Source organism: Eublepharis macularius, chromosome 9 (assembly GCF_028583425.1).
Source record: "Eublepharis macularius isolate TG4126 chromosome 9, MPM_Emac_v1.0, whole genome shotgun sequence".
NCBI lineage: Eukaryota > Metazoa > Chordata > Lepidosauria > Squamata > Eublepharidae > Eublepharis > Eublepharis macularius.
The window spans coordinates 72,314,716-72,339,633 of NC_072798.1; the positions used below are offsets into that span (position 1 = coordinate 72,314,716).

Below are 24,918 nucleotides of genomic sequence, written 5' to 3' on the forward strand. Positions count from 1 at the left end.
TATATGTGCCTAAATAATTTTAGCTCTTCACACAGCAAATAGTTCCTTCTTTTAATCTTCCTCCGTGTTTATTTTCTGATTGAATATGAGGGGGGAAACGATTGTAATGATCAATCCAGAACTGAATCGTTATCAAAGCAGAGATGTAAAAAGATCAAAAATGAATTTGCTATTTTCCCATTAATTAAACAATGGATTCACTTGATTAATACACAAGACATGTGAAGTACTACAACAACTAAAACTATACATTTTAATATAGGTCTTACTTTATATCCTTTCACGTCAGATTCATTAGAATCTGACCTGACGTGGTCCCAGGTGATGATGTATTTTGAACCAGATTTTACAGAACTGGTAATTTTTGGTTTTTGTCTTGGAGCTGAAAAAAACAATACATGCCATTTATTTCCTCTAGATGAAACATTCATTACGGTACAATTATACCAGTTGCTCTCTCACACACAATCTTAACATACACATCATTTCTAGAGAAATGACTGAAGTCTTTTAAAGTCTCTATGCTTAATATTATTGATTTGTTTTATCAATCAGTGTAATCTCATTCTGAATCTAATTGGAGAAGGCATATAAAAGTTTAAATTATGGAAGTCCATGAGGTTACAGAAAATAACAGCTTGAAAATGGGAATATGATTTCTGTTCAAGTAAAGGACTCCTTCATATGAACCTTTTGTTATTTGATTTATCTTTAATAGTGTAACTATCTGAACAGGGTACAATAAATAGACAAAGAGCAAAACGATTAAGAATTAGAGTCCACTCATGGTACTGTAAAATATGGTATTGATACTAATGTATACAAACTTTTTCAACACTTTAATTTTTGCTCTTGATCTTCATTCTTTATGACATTTTCAGTGTCATCTGAAACACAGTTATACTCTTCTAAGACCACTGAAGTCAAAATGGATTTAGATAGGGCTTTTTTTCTGGGAAAAGAGGTGGTGGAACTCAGTGGGTTGCCCTCAGAGAAAATGGTCACATGGTTGGTGGCCCCGCCCCCTGATCTCCAGACAGAGGGGAGTTTAGATTGTCCTCTGCGCTGCTCAGCGGCGCGGAGGGCAATCTCAACTCCCCTCTGTCTGGAGATCAGGGGGCGGGGCCACCACCCATGTGACCATTTTCAAGCGGTTCCAGAACTCCGTTCCACTGCGTTCCAGCTGAAAAAAAGCCCTGGATTTAGACATGTGTAAATCTTTGCTACATCTGTGTGCAAGAGAAATTGCTCCAAATTCATTCTGAATCTATGAAAAAGTTTGATAATCTGTAGAACATTGACCAGCAGAATGGATAATAAAGCACCTAATCTCCTTTACTTACGTGCTTTTTGTGTAGTGAAGGACAATCGATCACTGGCAGGGCCAATGCCTGCACTGTTAAAGGCAAACACTTCTGCAGTATACCGTGTGTCAGGCTTCAGATTTTCCAGCCTTACTGAAAAATTCTGATTGCTCACTTGTACTCTATTTGCAGCTACTTCTTTTTCATAAGCAGACCAGTAGCGGACCTGTAAACAGGAATGCCAAGTGGGCCTATTGCATAACTCCTTTGGAAAGTTTATAAAAATTCTTTACATTCAATAGCAAGACAGCATAGACTTCAAACAGTAGTGCTTATGACTAGACTGAAACTTGTTTTAAAAGCAACACCAGGAACAAAATATTTCAGATTGGCCTTAAACTTTTAAGCGTTAACTGGAAATGTTTCCAAACTATACTAAAAAATACTGAACATAACAGCAAATCAGTGGGTTGGATTCAACCAGCTTTCCTGCTGATAAAAAAAAGGGAGGATGTGGTCTCCTTTGACCATAAAAAAAGCTATGCTGAGGACCATGGAGACAAAAGGTAAGTGGTAAGAAGCAGAATCTTACCTGAGATTGAATGATAAAGCTGGTTGCATCCAACCCATCATGCTAAACAGGAAACAGACAGAAGTTGTGCAACGAAAGGAATGGGAAGAACATGTTCATTTCATTGTCTCCCATTTCACTAAAATCAGTGTTTGTCATGTGCTTAACTGGTAACTGGATTTTCTCTCAGAAGAACCAGTATCTCTGTTAATCATTTTTTTAAAGTTTTAAAGTCAAATATCCTAAGAGTTGTGAAAAAGAGCCTCACAGTATTTCAAAGTTCCTCCATCACTTTACATTCATTTCAACCTGAAATTGACCCACTGGGTGCATAAGGAAATCTAGATTAAGCCTCTTCTGATATGGTAGCTATGTTTTCGTTTTGTGTGCAGGTAGTACTATTAATTCGCTGTGTAGCTCACCTCATACCCATTAACCTTCTCGGGATGGGCAACATGCTGCCAAATAACAGTGACTTCAGTGGCTGATCTAACTTTTACTTCCGCTCTTTTGGGTTTCTCAGTGGGAGCTGAAAACATGAACATAAATAATACAACTTTACGTCAAATAGTTGGACTAAGGTACAGCATACACAATGTGCAATAAAGATTGTAGTGCAATAAATAAAGTGAAAAATATGTACAACCAGCTTTTTTCTAATGAATGACCTCTTTGTAGACCACACTGGTGGTTTTCCCCTCAGGTCCTAGGTTCACCAGGCTGCTGGGTGAGCTCACTCTGAAGCAGGTCACGTAGAACTGCCCATGTGAGAAGCACTCCTCCCTTAAGTCAATTCCTGTCACCTTCAGTGTCTGCCCCTGGGACTTGTTGATCATCATAGCTAAGCAGACCTTGAGGGGGAACTGCAGTCTCTTGAACTCGAAGAGGTTATCTAATGGTATGAGTGGTATGCGTGGTATAAACACCAACTCCCCCCGAGCACTGCCAGTGAACAATGTAGCCTCAATGATGTTCCTGTGAAAGGCTTTCACATGCAGTCTGGTGCCATTGTAGAGTTTGGGTGGGCTGAGGTTCTGGAGCAGCATCACTGGAGCTCCTACTTTGAGAAGAAGCTTGTGGGCTGCCAGGAGGGTTGAGCGTGTTGAGGAACTCCACGGGGTAGTGGACCATGTCATCCATTTGCACTACTGAGTCCACAGATCTGTACTCCATTTCTGCCCCTTCAAGGGAGTTGTGTTTCATTAATTATGGCAGCCTTGTCGTTCTTAGGGGTCAGAATGGCATGCTTGCACAGCTAGTCCATGGACTTCTCTGTGATAGTGGCGATATCAGCATTTATTGCGGCTGTTAGGTCTGCTAGGGTCATCACTACTTTGCCCAGTCCTGCAGGGATGGTCACCTTTCCTCTGGGCTCGGGATACTCTCCATCCTCTATTTTTAGTAGGAGTTCAGAGAAATCCCCAGCAGACACCTCACCTCTCAAGTGGTCCCTCATGTTCTTTCTTAGTGAGAGTTTCCTGTTGAGGGGCCACAGATATGACACCTTGACATACATGGTAACCTCATCAGCTCAAGTTCCCCTTGCGACTACTGGCAGAGTCTGCCAGAAGTCTCCATCTAGCAGCACAGTGACTCACCCCATCACTCTCTTGTTGCTCCTGACATCTTTGAGGGTTATGCTCAGTGCCTCAAAGCACCCCTTGTGCACCATGGTGCTCTCATCCCAAACAATGAGCTTCCACAGCACTTGGGCCATGTTGTTTTGTTTTGAGATGCTGAACAGGGGTGTTTCAGCATAGATGAGTTTAAGAGGCAGCTTGAAGATAGCAAAGGATCATATGCCATACCTAAGGAAGCCTTGACCTTCCATAGAAGTGAGCGCCTCTCTACTCATCTTCCAGGATTGCTTTGCTCATAGAGAGGCTCTGCTGCTCTGTGCACCTTGGGGTGATCTTGCTGGTACCTGGCCACTGCTACTCGGTGCACCGCAGGAGTACGATGTGCATATATCTTTGCCACATCTCTAAGATGAGTCCTCCTTTTAGTGTTGGTGTATCTTGTATGACATCTGCCAGGAGGCTCCTTGGCAGCAGTAAGAGGTGATGGCTGCGAGAGGTGTGAGGTGGAGTTAAACTGAGGGAGGGGTGGTATAGTCGGCACTTCGGCAAGTTCATGTGAGAGGTTCACATTGAAATGGCCCCTAGAAAGGTCTCCCCCATGAATATTTTAAAAAGTTACCATACTGATTTTTATGTAACATCCCTATTCAGGAATCTTGTACTGTCTTTCTTCAACTGTCTGCAGTTTCCTTGACCTGATTTTTACCAGAACACAGAGTTCCACAGCTGACCAATCAGGGAGGGGGTGTGTGAGCAGGCAGGAGCCTACCAGCCACACAGGAAAGCCAGGCCCCACAGGGAGATTGGCAACACTAGAGGGGAAGACTGGGAGATGTATTTTACTTCGGGACACATTCAATGACTCCCAACAGCAACTGTATACTGTTTAACTGCCTCTGTTAAAAAGGTGACTATAAATAAGCTAAATAAATAAAAAATAAGCTAATAAATGTTCTATGGCAATAATGTACTCCTTGCATGTTTTATTTCTTTTTTGAAAGGAAATCTCTACCCTTTTTGGTTGTGGCACAATAGTGATACAGCTGTTACTGATTTTTTAAAAACCTCTGGTGGAAGGGCCTTATTGCAGTAAGAAAAATGGTGTCAGTGGAGACTTGAAAAAACATGGACTTTCCGATCTATGAGGCATCCAAAGGAGCTTTAACTACAATATTTCCAAAAAGATCGTATCAAACCAGGTTTGGGAAATATCATAGCAAAGCAGGGAAAAAGAGGTACTGTGAGACTGACTTGTAATTTGCTTCCCCCCTCCCCCCGTGGATCCTTGGTGCATTCACTGATAAAAGGCTTGCTATCATTGTTCGGCCAGTATGGGTATTCAAAATTCTATAAACAATTCTGCTTGTAAACAGTGGCTGTTTTCCACTTAACCTGGTAAACTAGAGCATTTGCTGTAGTAGAAGAGGCACTATGATATCTTTTAATAGGTAGCATGATTAAGCCTTTTTTGGGGAAAGGGGTTTGCTTTGAGTTAAATTAAATCAGCAAGATGTTCCCACCATTGCTACTTTTCAATAGTTGCCTTCCATTCATAGATAATTTGGGACCATCATCACTAACGATAATGTGATTGGTGCATACACTAAATTTGCTGGGGCCAAACTAGAAAACGGAGCATTCCTGGGGACTCCCCAGGGCCACTGCCACCATTTTACCTCTGGAAATCCTTTACCTTACAGACACTGCAGGGGCTCAGTCCTGCTTGGGAGTTTGGCTTAGGGGGCTCCTGTTTTCAAGACCCCAAACCTCCACAGGTGCTCCCTTTGTTTTTCCATCTTGAGCAGGATTGGGCCTCTGCTGCATTTGTATTGTGAGTGAATTCCAGAGATAAAACTGCAGTGACGTCCCTGGGACTGCCTTATCATCTAGTTTAGCCTTAAGAATGGCTGTTGTCATTGCTACCTGAGCTCTCTTGCTTGAAATATTCAAGATCAATTAAATAAGCAGCTAGACCTATGAATATGAGGCATATTAAGGCAGTAAAAACTTAGACAGAGAGAGCATTTTTAAAGCAAAGATCAATGATCTTTTGAGCATCTTTAGTAACAAGTTGGAACAAAAAAGGTGCTTGTGCCTAGTATCAGGAAATCTTTCATGTACTTAATCTTCTTACTAGGCATCAAATCAACTATGCATCAAAACAGTCACTATTCAGGGAAAAATAGTTACATCTCTGATGAACAGTATTCAAAGGATCAAATCCTCTTGTATGGTACACTAATTGTAATTGTTGGTTTCAGTAACAGCTAATAAATCACATCCATATTTGTGATCAGTTATCAACAAATGGAAAAAGCATGACAAAAAGCTTAAACAAAATAACGGAGAGTGGATTTTTACAAGATTATTTTAATTAGCTCATGGTGGCCTGATTATCTAAAGTTTTTATCACAAAGTTGCCTTCTGGGTCATATGCTTATCAGAGGGACATCAGCTGGCTGTGAATCTACTTCCCACCTCAGCAACAGAAGGAGCTATCAATGGTAATGTACAATTTAATCAATAAATATTTGCGAAATATATGAAAGATGAGAATTAAAAGGTATGCTAAAAAGAATGACAATATTGAAAACTAGAGCCTGAGTGTAATTATGGTATAGCATGCATTTCATTCTAAAACTTCCTAATTCATTTGTGGATTTTCCAGTTGTCTGTAAAGTTTTATTCAGTCACACAGATGGTCTATTACTACAGAACATTTAAATATTTCTAGTATGACCATAAATGCAGAAATTCAAAGGTTCAGAAAGCAGTAATGATAATCGAGTAAATATTTTAAACTTCTAACATAAACACATTTGCTTAAGAATAAGGAATGTTTATACCATGAACTTTACCATGACATCATGGTCGTGCTGGGAAATTCTGAACCAGGTAAGTAGGGCCAATTATAGGCATCATTCGACCTTGATGATCACTATAGGAATCTACTCTTAGAGGATCATGGTTAATGAATTAATTCACATGTGTGCATGCATGCGCGCATGCACACACACACATATATTTAAAAAATTAAATTGCTACCCTAGGGAACTGCTTTGACAGTGATCAGTTGAACCACTCATTAACTCATTAACCTCTGTATTGTATGTGTATATGTATGAAGATGCAAGTTCTCGAATAAGAGGATCTGAAATATGGTAGACGTGAAGATAGTTTCAGGTGGGTAGCCATGTTGGTCTGTAGTAGAACAGCAGGATTTAAGTCCAGTGGCATCTTAGAGACTAACAAAATTTTCAGTGTATGAACTTTTGAGAGTCAAGGTTCCCTTCTTCAGATACTGAAGAATATTGTATTCAGATACTGTGTCTGATGAAGGGAGCTTTGATTCTTAAACGCTCATACACTGAAAATCTTGTTGGTTTCTAAGCTGCCACTGGACTGAAATTATGGTAGACAAACTATTTCATATCTATCCTCTAGTACTGTGGCTGACACAGGAATAGACAGTTTCTGTTTGCTGTTTCCCACATTTGTGCAACCTCAGCCTTAGTCAGAGTTCCTGAATGGTCACCTCTACAATTTTTGGCTCCTCTAAGGGCCACATGAGATGTTACTACACCCACAGGTCCAACATGTGGACACCAATGCCATTTTAGAGAAGAATTCAATCATTTAAAAATGCAGCCAGACCCTGATCGTTCCTGCAGCAAAGCAGGACAAGGTAATCTTGTTTTCTCCCTATGCCTTTTCAAGTGCTGAAATAGCACCTCCTCCACCACAGCTGTTTTGGAACTTGCAAAGGCACATGGATGTGAACAGGACCACCTGGTCCTGCTGTGCCTCACGGTATTTTTAAATGGCTGAATTCTTTTCTGAAAGGACATAAGAAAGTCCATGTCCACAAAACTGGCTTCGGAAACTCAAGGCCTCTCACACTACTCTTGACTATAGAACTGCTGGTCTGAAACGTTAACTGAAGCAAAATGTCCCAGGGAGCTGTTAGCTTAAGTGATTTCCAGAATCCAACAACATTAAAATACAAATTAGATCAACAGCTCATATGTAGATCCTTCACTGTGTAATGGAAATCTGGAAGGTTTAATGGAACTTTGAGAGAGAGCGAAAATAAAGTAAAAATCAGAAATATTTTAAATCAGAGATTTATTTAAGATGAATCCCATAAAGTATAAAAGTGCAGGGATTGGTAGAGCAGATCTGGATTACAGAGTGCTTTATCATGATGAAGTAATCCCACTCAAGCAGTGAAAAGAGGAGAGAGTAAGAGATGCTGCAGGAAAGAGAGGGCAAGGAAGACTGAAAGAGCTATCAACGTGGAGGTCCAGCAGAGAATCAAATAATATTTAGAAGATCCAAGCAGACAGAAGAAAGTATATTCAAAAGGAAAAGGGGTTGTGTATAGAGATGGGCACGAACAGAGAAAAAAAAACATGATGTTCGTTGTTCGTTGTCATCCACGAATAGGGACTCATAAACAACCACAAACATGGCCCTGTTCATGAACATGTTCGTGGTTGGCTGTTCGTGGGGGTCTGCAGGCTCTCCTCCAGCCATCATCCAAGTCAAGATCCCTACTGCACCACTCCCAGAAACCTGACCTGAGCAGGCACCAGGAAAGATACCAATAATAAATAATAGCTTGGCCCCAGAGCCTGGCAGCAGCCCTGGAACTTGAAGGGGTAGATCCCTACTGCACCACTCCCAGAAACCTTACCTGAGCAGGCAGCAGGAAAGGTACCAATAATAAATAATAGTTTGGCCCAAAGCCTGGCAGCAGCCCTGGAACTTGAAGGGGTAGATCCCTATCCCACCACACACAAAGAAAATTCAAGCTCCAGTGCACTCACTCTATCAAAATGCCAACAGCAACTGTCTCTCTCCCTCTCCACTGTCTGCAAAGTCAGAGCTGGGAGACCCCCTCCCCCCTGGTCTTTGCTTCCTTGTTGTAACAAATGTGGAGCTCCACACTTGAAAGGAAGACCTGCCTATCAAGCTAAATTGGGCTTAGATTGGGGTTTCCAGGGCAACAGCAGGAGTTCAGACAGAGTTCAGACAATCCCTGCCTAAATTGCCAAGGGAATTGATTGCAGGTGCCAGACTGTCTGGATTGACGAACAGCAATGAACAGCAACAAACAACGCTTGCAACAACTACCTGTTCGTTTAAAATGGAGCCTCATGAACAGCTTGTTTGTGAACAGCAGATTGGGCTTTTTATGGCTTTTTTTTGTTCGCATTGCTGTTCAAGCCCATCTCTAGTTGTGTAAACTATGCAAAATAGGGTTTCTCCAGCTCTTAAGACATGAATGAGAGATAACAGGCACTGGCAAAGGAGGAGGGCATTGAAAGAAAAGACAGTTTTCTTACTGTGAAAAAGGTGGATAGCAGTAGGGCAAAAGATGTTTGTGGTGAGTTGGACTCAGAAGTTAATAGTGGATAAAACTAGGAGCTTTAAAGTTAGCCAGTCCCAAATATGGTCATAATTTCTGGGTGAGGTAATGGGTATGCGGTTGATGATTAGGTAAGCTTAGACAAATTGGTAAACAGGCAGAGATGTTATCGATGGCAAGGAGTCTTTTTGTAAGTCCACTGATGAGATTGTTTGGGAGATTATTAATTGTGGCCTGATCACCTCCAAGTGCCAGACTTTGCATGCAGCATTGTCTCAGGAGTTTTCTCTTCCCTTTGTAGGATTGTCTTGGACCAGTCCCAGCTGGTATGACCGAATTAGAAATAGCTCCATCTGCATCTTGAATTTCTGCCTTGAACTGCAATCTTCCACAAACACATAGTTTCCATAGTACACTGCTCTTGGAAACATGCACTGGCTATTTCTGTTTCTGGGCACAATTTTAAGTGCTATCTTGGCCCTAAAGGCTGTAAATGGCTTGGACCCAAGGTACCTGAAAGGCTGCCTCCTCCCATATTGTCTAGCCCATCAGTGTAGATTTGCTTCTCAAGCCCTGATTTCTGTGCTCCTGCCTTCAGAGGTGAGGCAGGTGGCAACTAGGCATTTTCTGTCATTATTATTATTTATTATATTTACATCCCGCCCTCCCCACAAGCAAGCTCAGGGTGGGTCACAACAATAAATAAAATATACAGAGATAAAATCACAATAATTTAACACAGACTTCAAATAAAACACCTGCTCACTGTATAAAAACCATATAGCATCTGATGGAGGTGGAGGTGCAGCTTAACCATGCATGGTCACTCATATATGGGGGGTAGATGGTCAAATACCACCCCCTACAGACATAGGGGAGACCGGGAGAGAGGCTCATTTGATGGAATCCCTGATGGCCTCAGCCATGCGCCTGGCGGAACATCTCCATCTTACAGGCCTGCCTGAAGGAGACAAGATCTTGGTGGGTCCAGGTGTCCTCAGACAGAGAGTTCCATCAGGTCGGGGCCAGGACCGAAAAAGCCCTGGCCCTGGTTGAGGCCAATTGAGCCTCCCTGGGCCCAGGAACCACCAGTAGGTGCTTACCAGCTGATCTTAGTACCCTCCAGGGAGTATATGGCACATTGCCTTTGGAATGCACTCTCTCTTGAGGTTTGCCTGGCACCTACTTTACTGTATTTTAGATGCCAGCCTGAAACATATTTTTTTACCTAGCATTTTAATTAGGAATTTTATCTTTCCAGGTTTTTAAAGGCTTGCTTCTGACCTGAGGTCATTTTATGGATATTTTATATTGCTGATTTTCATGGGCTTGTTGTATTTATTTATTATTTATTTATTATTATTTTATTTATTTATTTTTATTTTATTATTTATCATTTAAAAAAACTGTGAGGAGACAGCATAGAAATCATAAATATAGCTGATCTCATCAAATCTCAGAAGCTAAGCACTGCTCAGTACTTGTATGGGAGACCATCAAGGAAGACCAGGGTTGCAATTCAGAGGAAGGCAATGGCAAACCACCTCTGTTAGTCTCTTGCCTTGAAAATCCCAGCAGGGGTTTCCAATGGGCTACAACGACACTTTGTACGTGCATGCACACATACACACACACACACACATTCGTACAAGGTGGCCACCAGAATACCACTGGAATCAACTGCCAACTTTCATTGCACAATTTCTACTCACCATCTTCAGCGGAATAGATAGCAACAGTTAGGCTTTCGGGTCCTTCCCCTTTGTTATTAAACGCTTTCACTTTTACTTGATACTGTGAATAAGGGAGCATCGATTCATCCTTGTGGACATACCGGCCAGCTTCTGGCTGAGGAACTGTAACTCTTTTCCAGGCGCCTTCATTAAAAGGCCTGAAGGACACTATGTATCCAAAATTATGACCAAAGTGATACTCTCTTGGCAAAGGCTGAGTAGACAGAAGAATAAGTATTAATTTTTAGATCAAATTTTAGATCAACAACTGAGTCATAGTTCATTTTTAAGGTCCTTTTTTGCAATTTGGCCTACGTTTACTTACTCATTTAAATATGATACAAGATGCTGAAAATTAGGCACAAAAATAAAGAAAGGTTTCAGAGGCATAAATCTATGGCTGTATGTCTTTTCATTACACTCATGCAAGCATAATAGAATATCAAATTGCTGATTCACCTTAAATGGGGAAGAATATGCTCATTTCTATTACTATTTTAGATGTCTTTTGGAGAAGTAGTTTAAGATGGTTAAAACACATTCCAAAACACAGTTTGGAACCAGACAGTTCCAAACTGTCTAGTTATTTGAAGTAACATTCTGCAATGTGCAGGCTAAGCTGTTAAAATCCCGTTGTTTCTTGTCCAATCCACCGGAGCAACAGAAAACAACTACGTTTCATCCTGTATTTGTGACAAATACTTGAAGAGGGCTGTCATATCTCAATTGCCTCCTCTCCAGGCTAAATGTACTCTGTTCTTTCAACCTTTCCTCATAAGACTTGGACTCCAAAACCCCTCACCATCTTTGTTGCCCTCCTTTGTACATGTTCCAGCTTGTCAATATCCTTCTTAAACTGTGGTGTCCAAAACTGAACACAGAATTCCAAGTGAGGTCTAACCAAAGCACAGTAAAGCAATACCATCACATCTCATGATCTGGACACTACTGTTCATACAGCCTAAAACCACATTTGCCTTTTTAGCTACTGTATCACACTGCTGACTCATGTTCAGTGTATGATCTACACTGCCAAGGCAAGTCTCCCCCATCCTATAAGTATGCCTTTGATTTTTTCCTACCTAGATGCAGAACTTTATATTAATCTCTGTTGAAATTCATTTTGGTAGCTTTAGCTCAGTTTTTCAGCCCATCAAGATTACCATGAATCTTGCTTCTGTCTTCTACTGTGTTTGCAACCCCTCTCAATTTAGTATCATCTGCAAATGTAATGAGCATCCCCTCTATTCCTTCCTCCCAGTCATTTATAAAGATGTTGAATAGCACAGGGCCCAGGACAGATCCCTGAGGCACTCCACTTGTCTCTCCTGTCCAAGAGGATGGGGAACTATTTACAAGCACTTTCTGGGTGCCATCTATCAACTAGTTACAAATCCACCTAACAGTATAGGATCTAAACCACATTTTACCAACTTGTCAACAAGAATATCATGTGGATCCTTATCAAAAGCCTTACTGAAATCAAGATAAACTATGTCCACAGCATTCCTCTGAGCCTCCAAAGTAGTAACTCTCTCAAAAAGGAGATAAGGTTAGTCTGACATGACTTGTTCTTGAGGAACCTGTGCTGGCTCTTAGTAATCACTGCTGTCTTTTCTAAATGTTTAAGGACTGACTGTTGGATGATTTATTCCAAGATGTTTCCAGGTATGGACTTCAAGCTGACAGGTTGATAGTTACCCGGCTCCTCCTTTTTCTCCTTCTTGAAGACGGGGACAACATTTCCCCACCTCCAGTCTTCTGACACCTCATTTGTTCTCTAAGAATTCTCAAATATGATAAACAGAGACTCCACAATTATTATTTCTTCTGTTACTTTGCACTCTCACTTTTTTGGTTATCTTTTTAGTTTGCAATGAAGAGTCAGAAAACACATCCATCTCAGAAGCTGCAGTGTTGAATTAATTTTGTATGTAACACTGAGGCTTGTTAGAAGGATGTTTTCCTTTTTCTCAGGTCCTGGAACTTCCCTCAGCTCTCTCCAGAGAACTTTCTCCCTCAGCTTTCTCTCAGAGAACAGGGAGAACATCTGTTGAGTTCTGCCATTAGTGCCCATGACACTAATAGGTGTATAATTCAGTCCTAAGCAGAGTTAAACACTTCTAAGACCATGGATTTCAATGGACTTATAAAGATGTAACTATGCTTAGGACTGCATTGTTGGGATGCAATCTTATGCACACTTACCTATAAGCAAGTCTCATTGAACAACACTGGACTTACTTCTGAGTAAACATCCATAGGCATGCTTTCAACTGAAAGCACATAATAACCAGGTATAGAAACTCATTTTACGCTTCAGAATTTTCTCACAAAAGTTACATTCAATTGGTAATACGTCCAGTATTGCAAGCTATGCATATTCTGAACAGGGAACAACAGATTTCAGCAACATCATTAGTGGAAGTGATGGTAGACTGGATAAAACTTCATAACCCTATTGTCCAATTTCTAAATCAACATTTGAAAGAAATTTGACTAAGTCCGTAACCCTTTCAGGGTTAATAAATCCTAGCAAATCCTCTAGGTATGCCAACCTATATTACATCTGTTCTCAGGCCATAAAGTCTAAACATCTCACAGAACCAATACATTCCTTATGTGAACCTATTTATTTACAGTGAATAAGACATTACTGAAATGTTTGTTTATTTAAAAAGATCCTAGCTATACATGCAGAAAGTGCATCAGGAATTCCTTAGAAGGAGATCACTTAAATGAAATCCTAGCCGCCTATTTTTACAGGTTATATGAACCACCCATTACAGAATGGGAAAAACTCCACTAGCTGAGAGAAATAATAGGTATATAAATCTATTTGGGTCCACGTGAAAGAACAAAGTGATCTTATTTTGGTACACTCTGATCTTGCATTAGTCACCATCCCCCTGGTTATAATTTTAAAAATTAAGTCACAGTTGGAAATTATCCAGCCTCTGTAACGCCAGTACTGCCTATAGATATGAGTCTTTACATGCAACGCAAGATGTGTCACCACAATTTATTCATGCTTTTGGAAGTCAACAGTTATCAATATTTTTTGGTTTGTGGGGTAAGTTTTTAGGAACTAATTTTGTATTCAAAAATCAAGAGGGCACAACGATTAAGTTATGCATTTTTATAAACTATTATGAAGAGTGAGACAAATAGCAAAACTCATTTGATAGAATAGTTAAGTATTTTGTTTGTTTTCAGTAATTGTTTGTATTTTAAAAAAAGACAGAAACACGAGAAAGTCCCTGGAGTAAATCTTTTAATTATAGGATCTGAATGGCCATCTCCTTCCATATTGTTACGCTTGCCTATTAAGAACTGCCTCCCCAGACCTGCTCTCTGTGCCCCCATCTTCAGAAATGAGGCAGGTGGGGTGACCAGGAACATGGCTTTTTCAATGGCAGCACATAAGCTGTGATGATCGTTAATTTTGTTAATATTAAAGCAAACTTTTTGACGGTCAGTCGCATCTAGGGTTTAAGCTGCCATTCACCAAAAGGAACAAATTCTCAGTACAAAGGTTTATTTGAAAGTAGGAGCAGCAGTGGAACTATATACTGAACAATGGAGCAATGGAATAGCAAATAGAATTATGCAGACTACTCTTTCTGTCTGTGCATATGGGTGTGTGTGCGTGCGTGTGTACTGCTGCCTAATCCTAAACCCAATATTTTTATGATTGTGGAACAATATACAATCACTAAGTTTATTACAACTGTTAAGACAATTTGGGGAGTTTCTCTCTTGTCATCTGAAAAGGCACTTGTTCATCAAATCAGAGCCATCCTCTTGGAACACCTAAGATCAAGTGTTAAAGCTGAAGAAAATATGACTAAGAAACAATATTAAATGAAACAGAGGCAAAAGAAAGGATGGGTGGTTTTATGCAAACGGTTAAACATGGCCTCCAAAAACACAGACTATGCAAAGTCTAAATGTATACCAAGATAACCCCTGATAAAGCACTTGCTCAGCAATGAACTGTGGCTTTCATAGATGAACAAGATACATGGAGATAGTATATGAAGCTCCTGTTACAGATGGAAATATTTTAGCAGACACCTCAGTCTTACATTTTATGCTTACTATCAAGAAAATATTATGATGCCATAAGCATGGCATCTGGTCCAACTCACTTTCAGTCTCACTGGACTTGATGCACTAATCTTTGTATATGTTTTTGCTAAGTGAATTCTTAACTGCCAGGATACACACCATGGCTCCACCCCCCTTCCTGTTAATTACAATTGTTTGGGACAAAACATGCACTTTATGTGATGCTAGAAAGATGAATGATGGTCTGCAATTCTGATGAAGATTATGTTCCCCCAAACACTTATAGTCAAAGAGTGGACTGCAGCTTGTAAAATATGATCAATGAGCTATACATATTGCCACCCTGAGAGTTGCATCCTTCCAAGCCCATTGACCTCAATGTACATTGAGGGGTGTGACTTTGCTTAGGATTAGAAAAGAGCAAAAGTCCAGTAGCAGCTATAAGACTAACAAAATTTGTGGTAGGGTATGAGCTTTTGTGAGTCACAGCTCACTTCCTTAGATCTGAAGAAGTGAACTGTGACTCACGAAAGTTCATACCCTACTACAAATTTTGTTGGTGCTACTGGACTCACACTTTTCTACGGCTACAGAGAGACTAAACAGCTACCCATCTTGATCTTTGCTTAGGATAGCACTGACAGTGTAAGTAACTACCTTAACACAGCTGGAAGGTTAAAATAATTTACAAAGTTTGGTATATCCTCAAAATACAAATTCAGACTGCACAATAAACCACAGTTTTAAAACCATGGTTTGATTAAACTCCGAATTAGTGTGATGTCTAAACACCGATGTCCAACCATGTTTTTTTGTTACATGTTAAAATGGGATTCTAAATTTTAAACCATGCTTTGTACCTAGCTTTTAAAATGTGATTTGTACTAACTGTGGTTTGTAGTGGAGTCTAAACACAGAAATCCCAGTTTGTTCAGCAGCACCAGCTGTCTTAGCTTCCTGCATGTAAGAAGGAATCACAGACCAACAGAAAATCTTGTTGTTTCAACTGCATTCAAATGTGTTCTAGGAACATACTCCTATCCTTCCTTCTGTCTTCTCTCCAAACCTCCCACTCTGATAGCAATTAAACAGGAACATGCTTGAGAGAATGGAGGTGCATGGTCTTAGAGACATATTTGGTTCCAGATGTTTTGTTCAGGGCACAGTGTAGGGGATTCATAGAAATCAATGGACAGGAAAGCAAACAGTGGGTGAGAGCAAAGGCGAATTGGAGTGAGGGAGGCTGCGAAAGACTTGTTCCAAAGTAAAAGAAGTCTGGTAAGTTAGTAAAACTACTAGACAGAAAGAAAAGAGAAAGAGGTTGAATTTCCATAGCCAAGAGTGAGAAGAAGGAAGCTTGGCAAGTGCCGTATATCTGTATATCTTTCTGCTATGTTCCTATTTATCACAGATGACCAGTAGAAAGAGACCTGCATAGGCAGTAAGGCTGTAGCAGAAGCATGATGATGAAAGAGAGCTGAGGATAGCATCTAGAGAATTCTGCTTGTAGAATTCTGTAGCAGAAAAGCTACAGATGAACAAGGATTTACAGAAATTGAGTTGGATCTAACCAGCTTTTCCACTAGTGAAAATTGGAGGAAGGGGTCCACTTTGACCACCACAAAGGCTGGGATCATGAGGCCTACATAGCAAATGCCTTGTGTAATGGGATATAATAAGGAAAGGAATTGGTGATACTGAGAAATCTAGCTGGATGCAAACCATTATGTAACCAGGTTTTGCGTAGCAAACTGTGGTTTAAGCAATCCATGATTTATTGCAGTTTCTGAATGCATCTTCTAATCTCATTTATCAATCTGAGCTGGAGAAAGATTTCTGGAGTGAGATGACGCTTGATTCATAATACAGCTGAGCTAACAAGATGAACAGATTTGTATACCAAGTCAGATAATTACAGACTCTATTGCCACCAACAATTGTGATCTTTGATACAAGTTCCCAGAAATGATAGGGAGAATTATTATTTAACCTCAATTTGAAAATAATATATGCATGTAGAATTCATTATCTGCTAATATCTAGCAATCTGAGTATTTCTGAATTGACTCAAACCCTTGATAATAATAAGAGATTCCCTGCTGATTTAGTGTACATAGAATATAATGTTTTATAACATAATGCACAGTAAATGTTGTTTTTCATTACAATACTTACCATCCATGTTATTGTCAGTTCTCGATTTCTGCCGCCCCCTCCTCCAACATCAGAAGGAGCCACGTTAGGAGCTAAAAGAGGAAAGAAACAAGAAATGTTTTCTTTGCTTCCATGCAATAAAGAAACCATTATTTCATTTCCCCTTTTATTAGGAATGCCAACAAGCCCATATGGCCCACATAATTATAGTAATGATAGCCTGTAATATATGAGAAAATTTTGCACTTGCCAAATGTAAAGCATAAATTGCTGCCAGAGGTATTATGCCAGTTTCCCCTCAAGCTAGGCTTGGCTACAGCAAATCATTTTTTCTTGAGTATATTAGTCACCTCTCTTTTGTAACTGGACATGTAGAGGATTTATTGCTTGTGGCTCTGAAGGGTCTCTACTCTAGGATTAATGCCTTCCTGATTCAAAGCATAAACTCATACTGAAAGTATTAAGCTTATATAGAAATAAGACTACATGCTACTCCCAAAAAACAACAGTACCCTTCTGATGACATCATTTCTCAGATCTGAAAGAAGATTTTGCAGGTACAAAACAGTATTCATTTTTACATAATTATTTAAAATATGGACATCTTGCTTTTCTATATGAGTCTGGTTTCCACGACAGCTAACAACTCAATCAAGAACTACTAATCATTCAAACAACTAAAGATAACAAGAACTAATGCCCAGTTTTCAAAGAGATCAACTGATTAGGCAGTCAATCTAATCAAAAGCTGGATAAAGCGAGTTTTATAACTGGCATCTCAAACTTAATAATGCACAAATACTTCTGATGATGTTCTGGAGGGGGGGGGTACAGCAAAAACAATCCTGCCGCACTTGGGTTCAACAGCACCTCAGGTAGTTTATAAAGTCTATATTTAGCCACACAGTAGCAAACCATGGTCTACTATTATGTTTGAATAATTTATAATCTACATAGTGTGTAAAAATAGGCATTTTAGAATTCTGCTGTTTGTTCACCTGAATTCTCAAAAATATTGTTCATCTTAACAGGATTTGTAGCAAATGTGATTTCAAAGAGTAACCCACAAAATATTTCTATTACAGTGCTATTATTTTGTGCTCCACATGACCATTAAATCAGCACGGCGTCAGAGTATACATACGAGCTCCCTCTGTTCGAATTTTCTGTGATGGTATACTAGGTTCTCCTGTCCCTAAAGTATTAGTAGCCATTATCCGAAATTCATATTCCATCCATGGGATTAAATCAATCAATTTGGCTGACTCCGCATTTCCTTCAACTATTGGAGGATCTAAATGGAAACAAAAATGTTATTTTAGCAGAGTATCATCATAAGTAAGATCAAAGACTGACACGGTCACACTTTCCACACAACTACCCTACAATAGGAATACAGCAGAATTTGAGTCCAGTGGCACCTTAGAGATAAACAAGATTTTTTAAGGGTATAAGTTTTCAAGAGTCTAAGCTCTGTTCTTTAGAAAAGACTAGTCTTAAGAACTGAAGAATGGAGCTGTGACTCTTGGAATCTTATACACTTCAAAAATCTTATTGGTCTCTAAGTACCACTGAACCTGGGCCGATTCCAGACGTCGCGCGTCGTCGCGCTTCGTCGCGCGTCAAACGTGAAATATCGCGTTTTCTCGCGCGAGTTTTGCGCGAGGTCGCACGACGTTTCGGGATGCGGAGGGCCGTCTGGAATCGGCCTTGGTCAGCAACTTAGCAGCCACATTCTGCACCACCTGAAGTCTCTGGAGCATCTTCAATGGTAGCCCTATATAAAGCGAGTTGCAGTACTTTAAACCAGAAGTGACCGTCACATGGAACAACGTGGTAAGGTCAGATTGAGATAGATATGGGGAAAGTTGTCAGGCCAGGTGAAGATGGAAAAATGCTATTCTAGCTACCATGGACACCTGTTTGTCCATGGAAAGTTTAGAATCAAGTCAAACTCCCAAACTGTTCACAGAGTCTGCAGCAGAAAGCTGGGCTCTGTCTAGTAATGGGAGTGACACATCCCCCATAAAGTCTTTCCCATCCACAGAACCTCAGTTTTCAAAGGATTTAACTTCTGCTAGCTACCCCTCAGCCACTCGATCATGGCATCCAGGCGTTGAGCCGAGGAAGAGATATTTGCTTCAAGTAGGATGAACCCTCATCCCCAATTACCACTCTCATTGAACGTCCTTGGAGAAAAGAGGCAAACCATTGTAAGGCAGTAGCTCTTACCCTCAGTGAGGCTGGTCAACTGTGTCAAATGGTGCCAAAGGATCTAATAAAATCAGCAGCACACAACTGCCTTTATCTGGATGTCATCAACCAGAGCTGTTAAAGCAGTCTCAATTTCCAAGCCCAGACTGACGCCAGACTGGAATGGATCAAGAGCTGATGTATCATTCAAAAAAACCCTGAGGCTGGTCAGCCAACACCATCTCAATGACCTTTCCCAGGAAAGGCATATTCAACACTGGGCAGTAATTTGCTAACTCCACTTTATCCAAGGAAGGCTTTTTCAACAGAAGTCTCACTACTGCCTCCTTGAGGGAAACAGGAGACTGGCCCGATGCAAAAGAATAATTAATAATAGCTTGCAGGGGGCTTCTGCTGAATCAATTGAAACAATCAAGCTGGATGTGAACTAGCAGACACAATGGAAGCGGAAGAGTGGAAAAATAATTACACTTTGCGGCCTTCACCGCCACTTCTTAGGCCTTCAACTGAACCCTATAACGTGTTCTCATAGTCTCGTCATGAGTCTGCCATCACAGCTACGGGACCCTGATGCCTCAACCCAGCTGAGGGGAAGAGCCGGCAGTGCCCTATAGACCGGTTCACACAAATTACAAAACTGGCAAGCGAGGAAAAGTCCCCCAGTTGCCCTACAAAGCTGCTACCAGTCCCTTAATGTTTCCCCAAAGCATAGGAGTGGACACATTCCAAGCCTGTAAGGGAATTAAGCCTTAATTAATTCCCTTACAGGCCTTCAATCTTGTAAAGGAATTAAACCAAACAAAGTCCACTCCGCAAGAATGGTTTTGCAAGGTAGAATGCACAGCAAAATAGTTTTATAGTAGGTGGTTCATGAGGGATTACAAAAGTGAGTTCGGCAGAAGCGTTTAAAGCACCTGGTGGATGATCTTCACTGGGAGAGAGGCAGAGGGAGTGCAGCTCTGATTCTCCTAGAGCACTCAATGGTATCATTCTGGACTGCCTTTCTGGGATGGGATTGGGGGGAACCATTATGTGGTATTTCTGGTCCTGCCTGGAGGTAGAGTGCTGGGGGACTGCTGCTCAGCCCCTTGCCTTTGAGGTCCCACAAGGTTCCATCTCATATGCTGTTTAATATCTACATGCAACTGCTTGGTGAGGTCAACTAGAGATTTGGGCTGGGTTGTTGCCAATATGCAGATGACACTCAGCTCCATCTTGTGCTTCCAGCTGATCCCGTGGAGGCTGTGGAAACCCTCAGTACCTGGAGGCAGTTTTGGAGTGGATGTGTGCTAATATTCTGAAGCTTAATCCCAACAAGATGGAAGTGCTACTGGTGAATGGAAGATCTGACCCAGGATTTAAGGTGTCACCTATTCTGTTATCTCTGAGCCAAGCTTCAAGAGATGAATTACACAAGGAGGAGCACGTGAAGAGAGTTGCATTGTTAGCCGGGAAGCTGAGTTTTAAAAGAGATCGGAAGGCTTTGTCACTTTCCCCTCTCTACAGATCACTGGTCAGAGGGTTTGTTAATTTCCTCTTTGCCTCCTAGAATGGGAGGTGAAACTGACAGAACCTTTGAGAGGCAAAGAGGAAATAAACAAACCCTCTAAGCAGCAATCTCACTGGCTCTGTAGAGAGGGGAAACCTAGCTTCCTGGCTAACATTGCGACTCCCTTCATGTGCTCCTCCTCGTGTAATTCACCTCTTGTAGATTAGCTCTCTGCCTTCTCAGATTAGGTGGGTGGCCATCTGGGAGATGGCCTTCTTGGTTGTGGTAGCAAAGCTCTGGAACTCTCTTGCCAAGGAGGCTCATCTGTTCCCTTCTGTTGCCACCTTCTGCCAACAGGTGAAGGCTTTTTTGTTTGGTTTCGCATTCTCTCCATGATTCTTCCTTCCTGCCCAATGTTTTAATAGTCGGTCTGTAGTAGGACAGTAGGATTCAAGTCCAATGGTACCTTAGAGACCAACAAGATTTTCAGAGTATAAGCTTTCAAGAGTCAAAGCTCCCTTCTTCAGGTTGTTGTTTTAATGTTTTGTATGTATTTTAGCTCTACTGTTAATTGATTAAATTATATTTTAATGGTATTCAAATGTTATTTTATCATTTTTGTTAGCTGCTTTGATAGCCCTTATGAGGGCATAAAAGTAAGGTATAAATTTTGAGAAATAAAAGTAAATAAAATAAACCAAGGAAGCAAAAAACAAGATGTGTTTTGTTTATGGACTGGATTTTATTTTCTCCCTTCTCTCTACAGCTTCTATGCGCCCCTTCTCCCCAAAGATGTTCCTCAAGGTTCGAGGATCCTCAGAAATGGCATGGAAACTGTGTACCCATCCTTTTCTTATTATGGAAGCTGGGATTTCAATCTAGGCTATGAATTCTTTCCCCTCTGTCATGTATGAAGGCAATGGCCTGTATCCTACCACTCTACTAATCAAATTTTGAAGCTTTCTTCCAGCCTAAGAAGCCTTCCAATGTAAGTTCTTTTCTTCCAAAGGAAGAGTCCCTGAAGTTGGAAGAAGGCTCCTCCAGACCAAGGTTGGGGACTGTTCAATATTGTGCACATCCAAAAAACAGGTTAACTCATCACAATCGTATTATGTTGATTAATAATTTTAAAAAATTCTTTCAACAATGGTAAAGCATCCGTATGGCAAAAATAAGTATAATACTGATTTTTCTTTTCTCTTCAGGAGCCGGTTTTGCATATATCATTAACATATTTTACATAATCTGCATTTTTCACACATTGCCATAGAGGATAGAGGGTTAGCTGTGGTTTATATTTAACAAACTCTAATTAGCACTGTGTCTAGGCAGCTTTCACCTTTCAAACTTGGAATTTTGCTACATACTGATAAGATTTCATGCTGTGTTTATGCATTCCACTATACCTTTATAGAAGTTATAGAAAATAAAATGTGGAGCTGGAGATGAGAACTGAAACAAGGCCAAAAAACAAGGCCAAAAATTCTTCAAGATCAGTGGCTCATTCTTTTTTTAAAAAAAACAACAACACTTGGAATATAATAGACTCTAGCAAGGAAGAGTAAAACAATCTCAACTGCATGTTGGAGATACATTACTGAAGCTACTTTAGCAGTGCCATATATAGACAAAGAAACTCATTTGTACTCAGCACTGCTCATGGAGTTTTTCAAATACCTACCTGGTGCAGGTCAACCTGTGATACAGTGACCTCTGCTGAATACCAGCAGGCCTGAAATCAAACGGCCTTGCCACTAGCGAAAAAGACGTTTTTATTGCATCTGCCAGGACCATGTCAGGTTCTTGTATGCTCTGTGTAGATACCTCCCTGCACAGACAGTCTTCTGTCACAAGAAAGGACCATACCATAAAAGCCAACAGAGGCCAAACAAAAATTTAAAAATGAAATAAACATAACAATTTTGGATGGTGGGAAAATTTATGTGCAGCCTTGACAAGTGAACATCCACCATACAGCAAACTATTCTTATACAGCTTTCTAGAGCATAAGCAAGTGTGAATGATGATAAGTAATGCATAATAATAAACAATACGATGCCCGGTTCTGTTAAATGTAACTGTCTCATCACGTAATATTTTCTTGACATGTATGGTTGGGTTAACTGCCCAGCTATCAAACGGGTATTTTTGAGTGATAACTTTTAACCCATCAGCTTTCAATTAATATTTTTAAATACCTTTAATATCCTTACCTGTTTTGGTATCTTTCCAGTCATCATGAAGAGGGATTCTTGATTGGATAGTGTAATTTGAAATAGGGCTATGATTGTCTGTTCCGCGGCTCCAAAGTATAACCACAGATGTGCTTCTAATATCTTCGATTCTGAGTCCTCCTGGAGGTCCTGGGGGGCCTGGAACATTTTTTTAGTGGCACAATTTTATGAAACATCCGTAGTTCAATAACAAGAAAATATGGTTCAAAACAACTGCACTAAAACCCCTTCAGATGCTGCAAATGCTTTCCCATTAAAAGTAATGACTGTATAGGATATGGAGTGATGCAAGAACTTGCATGTGCCCAATAACAAACTGCACAAATGATCTTTTAATTGTTAGAAGTTTTATTGCAATAGAGACTGCACTATGATTATTCATACACCTTTCACAATACTTCAGATTGTAGTCCAAAATGGACAATATAAATCATAAGGAGTCTTCTATTATTTTGTAACATCATCCTACTGCAGTCACATTTTAATTAAGCTATTTGGTTTTAATGAGGTTAGAAGGTTATGCCTAACCCAGCTCATGCAAGCTAAATGCAGGTTTATGAAAGCTCAGAGCACGCCAGCACATAATCATTACATGCAAATACAATGAGTCTGCAGAGCAATCAGGAAAGGAAGATGCGTGCACATCTTTTATTGTAAAAACGTGTTCATAAAAGGAACTTCAATATTCAGGACTTATGTAGGTGATAACACATTTAGGGACAGTCTGTTTTTAAAATATAATCTTGTATATGCCTGTTCCAGCAATCTGCTGGTGAACTGGCAAAAAGACTACAACAGAGTAAGAAATTTGGCCTCATGTATATCCTACATGAGGAAAGGAACGATAATGTTTCTCAGAAACTGCAGGTATCTCCCACAATGGGTCTTAATTACGGCATTTAAAAAGCTCATCAATAGTTGGGGATGGTGACCCTCCTCTCAGCTGAAAGGAGTGGGCAGATAGGTGTCTGTGTGAAAGAGGAAGGGAAGTTCAGGTGCTTGAAGAGACAGCAGAGAACCATTGCTGCAACTTAGCTAAAGCACCATAAGGTGCAGGATCCCTTTCTCTCTCTCCGGGGATCTTATGTGGGTAGTGGACCTGCTGTTCTGTAAGTCTCTCTGTGCCTCCACCTGTGCTCTACCTGTTTATTTGCAAATAAAGCAAATACCATGAAATACCGTAGGCTTCCAGTGCTCTCTCTTTGAGGGACCCAAATTAACTATGCCACAGTTGGTGTAATAGCCTGTGTTTAGACAATCAAACTACGGTCACTTTAATTAAACATCTGAACCAGGGCTTTTTTTCTGGGAAAAGAGATGGTGGAAGTCAGTGGGTTGCCCTCAGAGAAAATGGTCACATGGCTGGTGGCCCTGCCCCCTGATCTCCAGACAGAGGGGAGTTTAGATTGCCCTCCATGCACGGTGTAGATGGCGCTCTAAACTCCCCTCTATCTGGAGATCAGGGGGCGGGGCCACCAGCCATGTGAAAATTTTCAAGAGGTTCCAGAACTCAGTTCCACCGCATTCCAGCTGAAAAAAAAGCCCTGATCTGAACCAACCCAATCAGTTTCTGAAAAATCCAATCAGCTTCGGAGATTTACTGCATGTACAGAACTGATCCCCAGCTGAAATGAATACGGATTCTCAACTGTACATGACAGCAGGTCAGAGTAATCATTGTTACTTTAAAAAGTATTATTACCACCACCACCCTTTACAATAATTTGTTAACATGCATGATTTTGTTAATATACGTGATTCTTAAAGTAGTGTTTTAAATATAAACAGGTTCTTACCTCTAACCACAAGATCAGCTGAAGCTGTGGCATTATCAACTATTGTCTGAGCAACGCATGTATATCTTCCAGCATGTCGCAGTTGTGCATTTTTTACTATAAGTTCACCATTGTTCTTTATCTATGAAAAACATAGATTTCTGGAGTTAGCAGTGCTCTTCTGTATTAGTACTGTGTACTTACACACCTTGCAGACTACTGTCACAAAATGCTGTGGCATCAGTGGTGGCATTCCTAAAAACTAAGAAATGAAACAATGCTATCGCCTGCCACAATCTGGTTGATTCCCCAGTAAGGTAGTAATGATTTGCTGCGTTAGAAAAGTTTGCAAAGACAAATTTCACCATCCAATGTGGTACCTAATTGACATTCTGAACAAAATTCTACACATTGTCGAAGGC

The 24,918-nt window shown here is 40.5% G+C and overlaps 1 protein-coding gene across 1 annotated transcript in view; it reads right to left on the reverse strand.

Moving 5' to 3' along the window:
- CNTN1 (contactin 1) overlaps positions 1–24,918 on the reverse strand; it is a 233,015-nt gene that overhangs the window by 31,579 nt on the left and 176,518 nt on the right. The window contains exons 16-23 of the mRNA XM_054987779.1: positions 24,518–24,632; positions 22,701–22,859; positions 17,929–18,078; positions 16,806–16,876; positions 10,539–10,773; positions 2,298–2,404; positions 1,344–1,530; positions 270–382 (exon numbers count right to left, since the gene is read on the reverse strand). Coding sequence (XP_054843754.1) covers positions 270–382; positions 1,344–1,530; positions 2,298–2,404; positions 10,539–10,773; positions 16,806–16,876; positions 17,929–18,078; positions 22,701–22,859; positions 24,518–24,632 — 1,137 coding nt within the window. The remainder of the gene's footprint in view (positions 1–269; positions 383–1,343; positions 1,531–2,297; positions 2,405–10,538; positions 10,774–16,805; positions 16,877–17,928; positions 18,079–22,700; positions 22,860–24,517; positions 24,633–24,918) is intronic.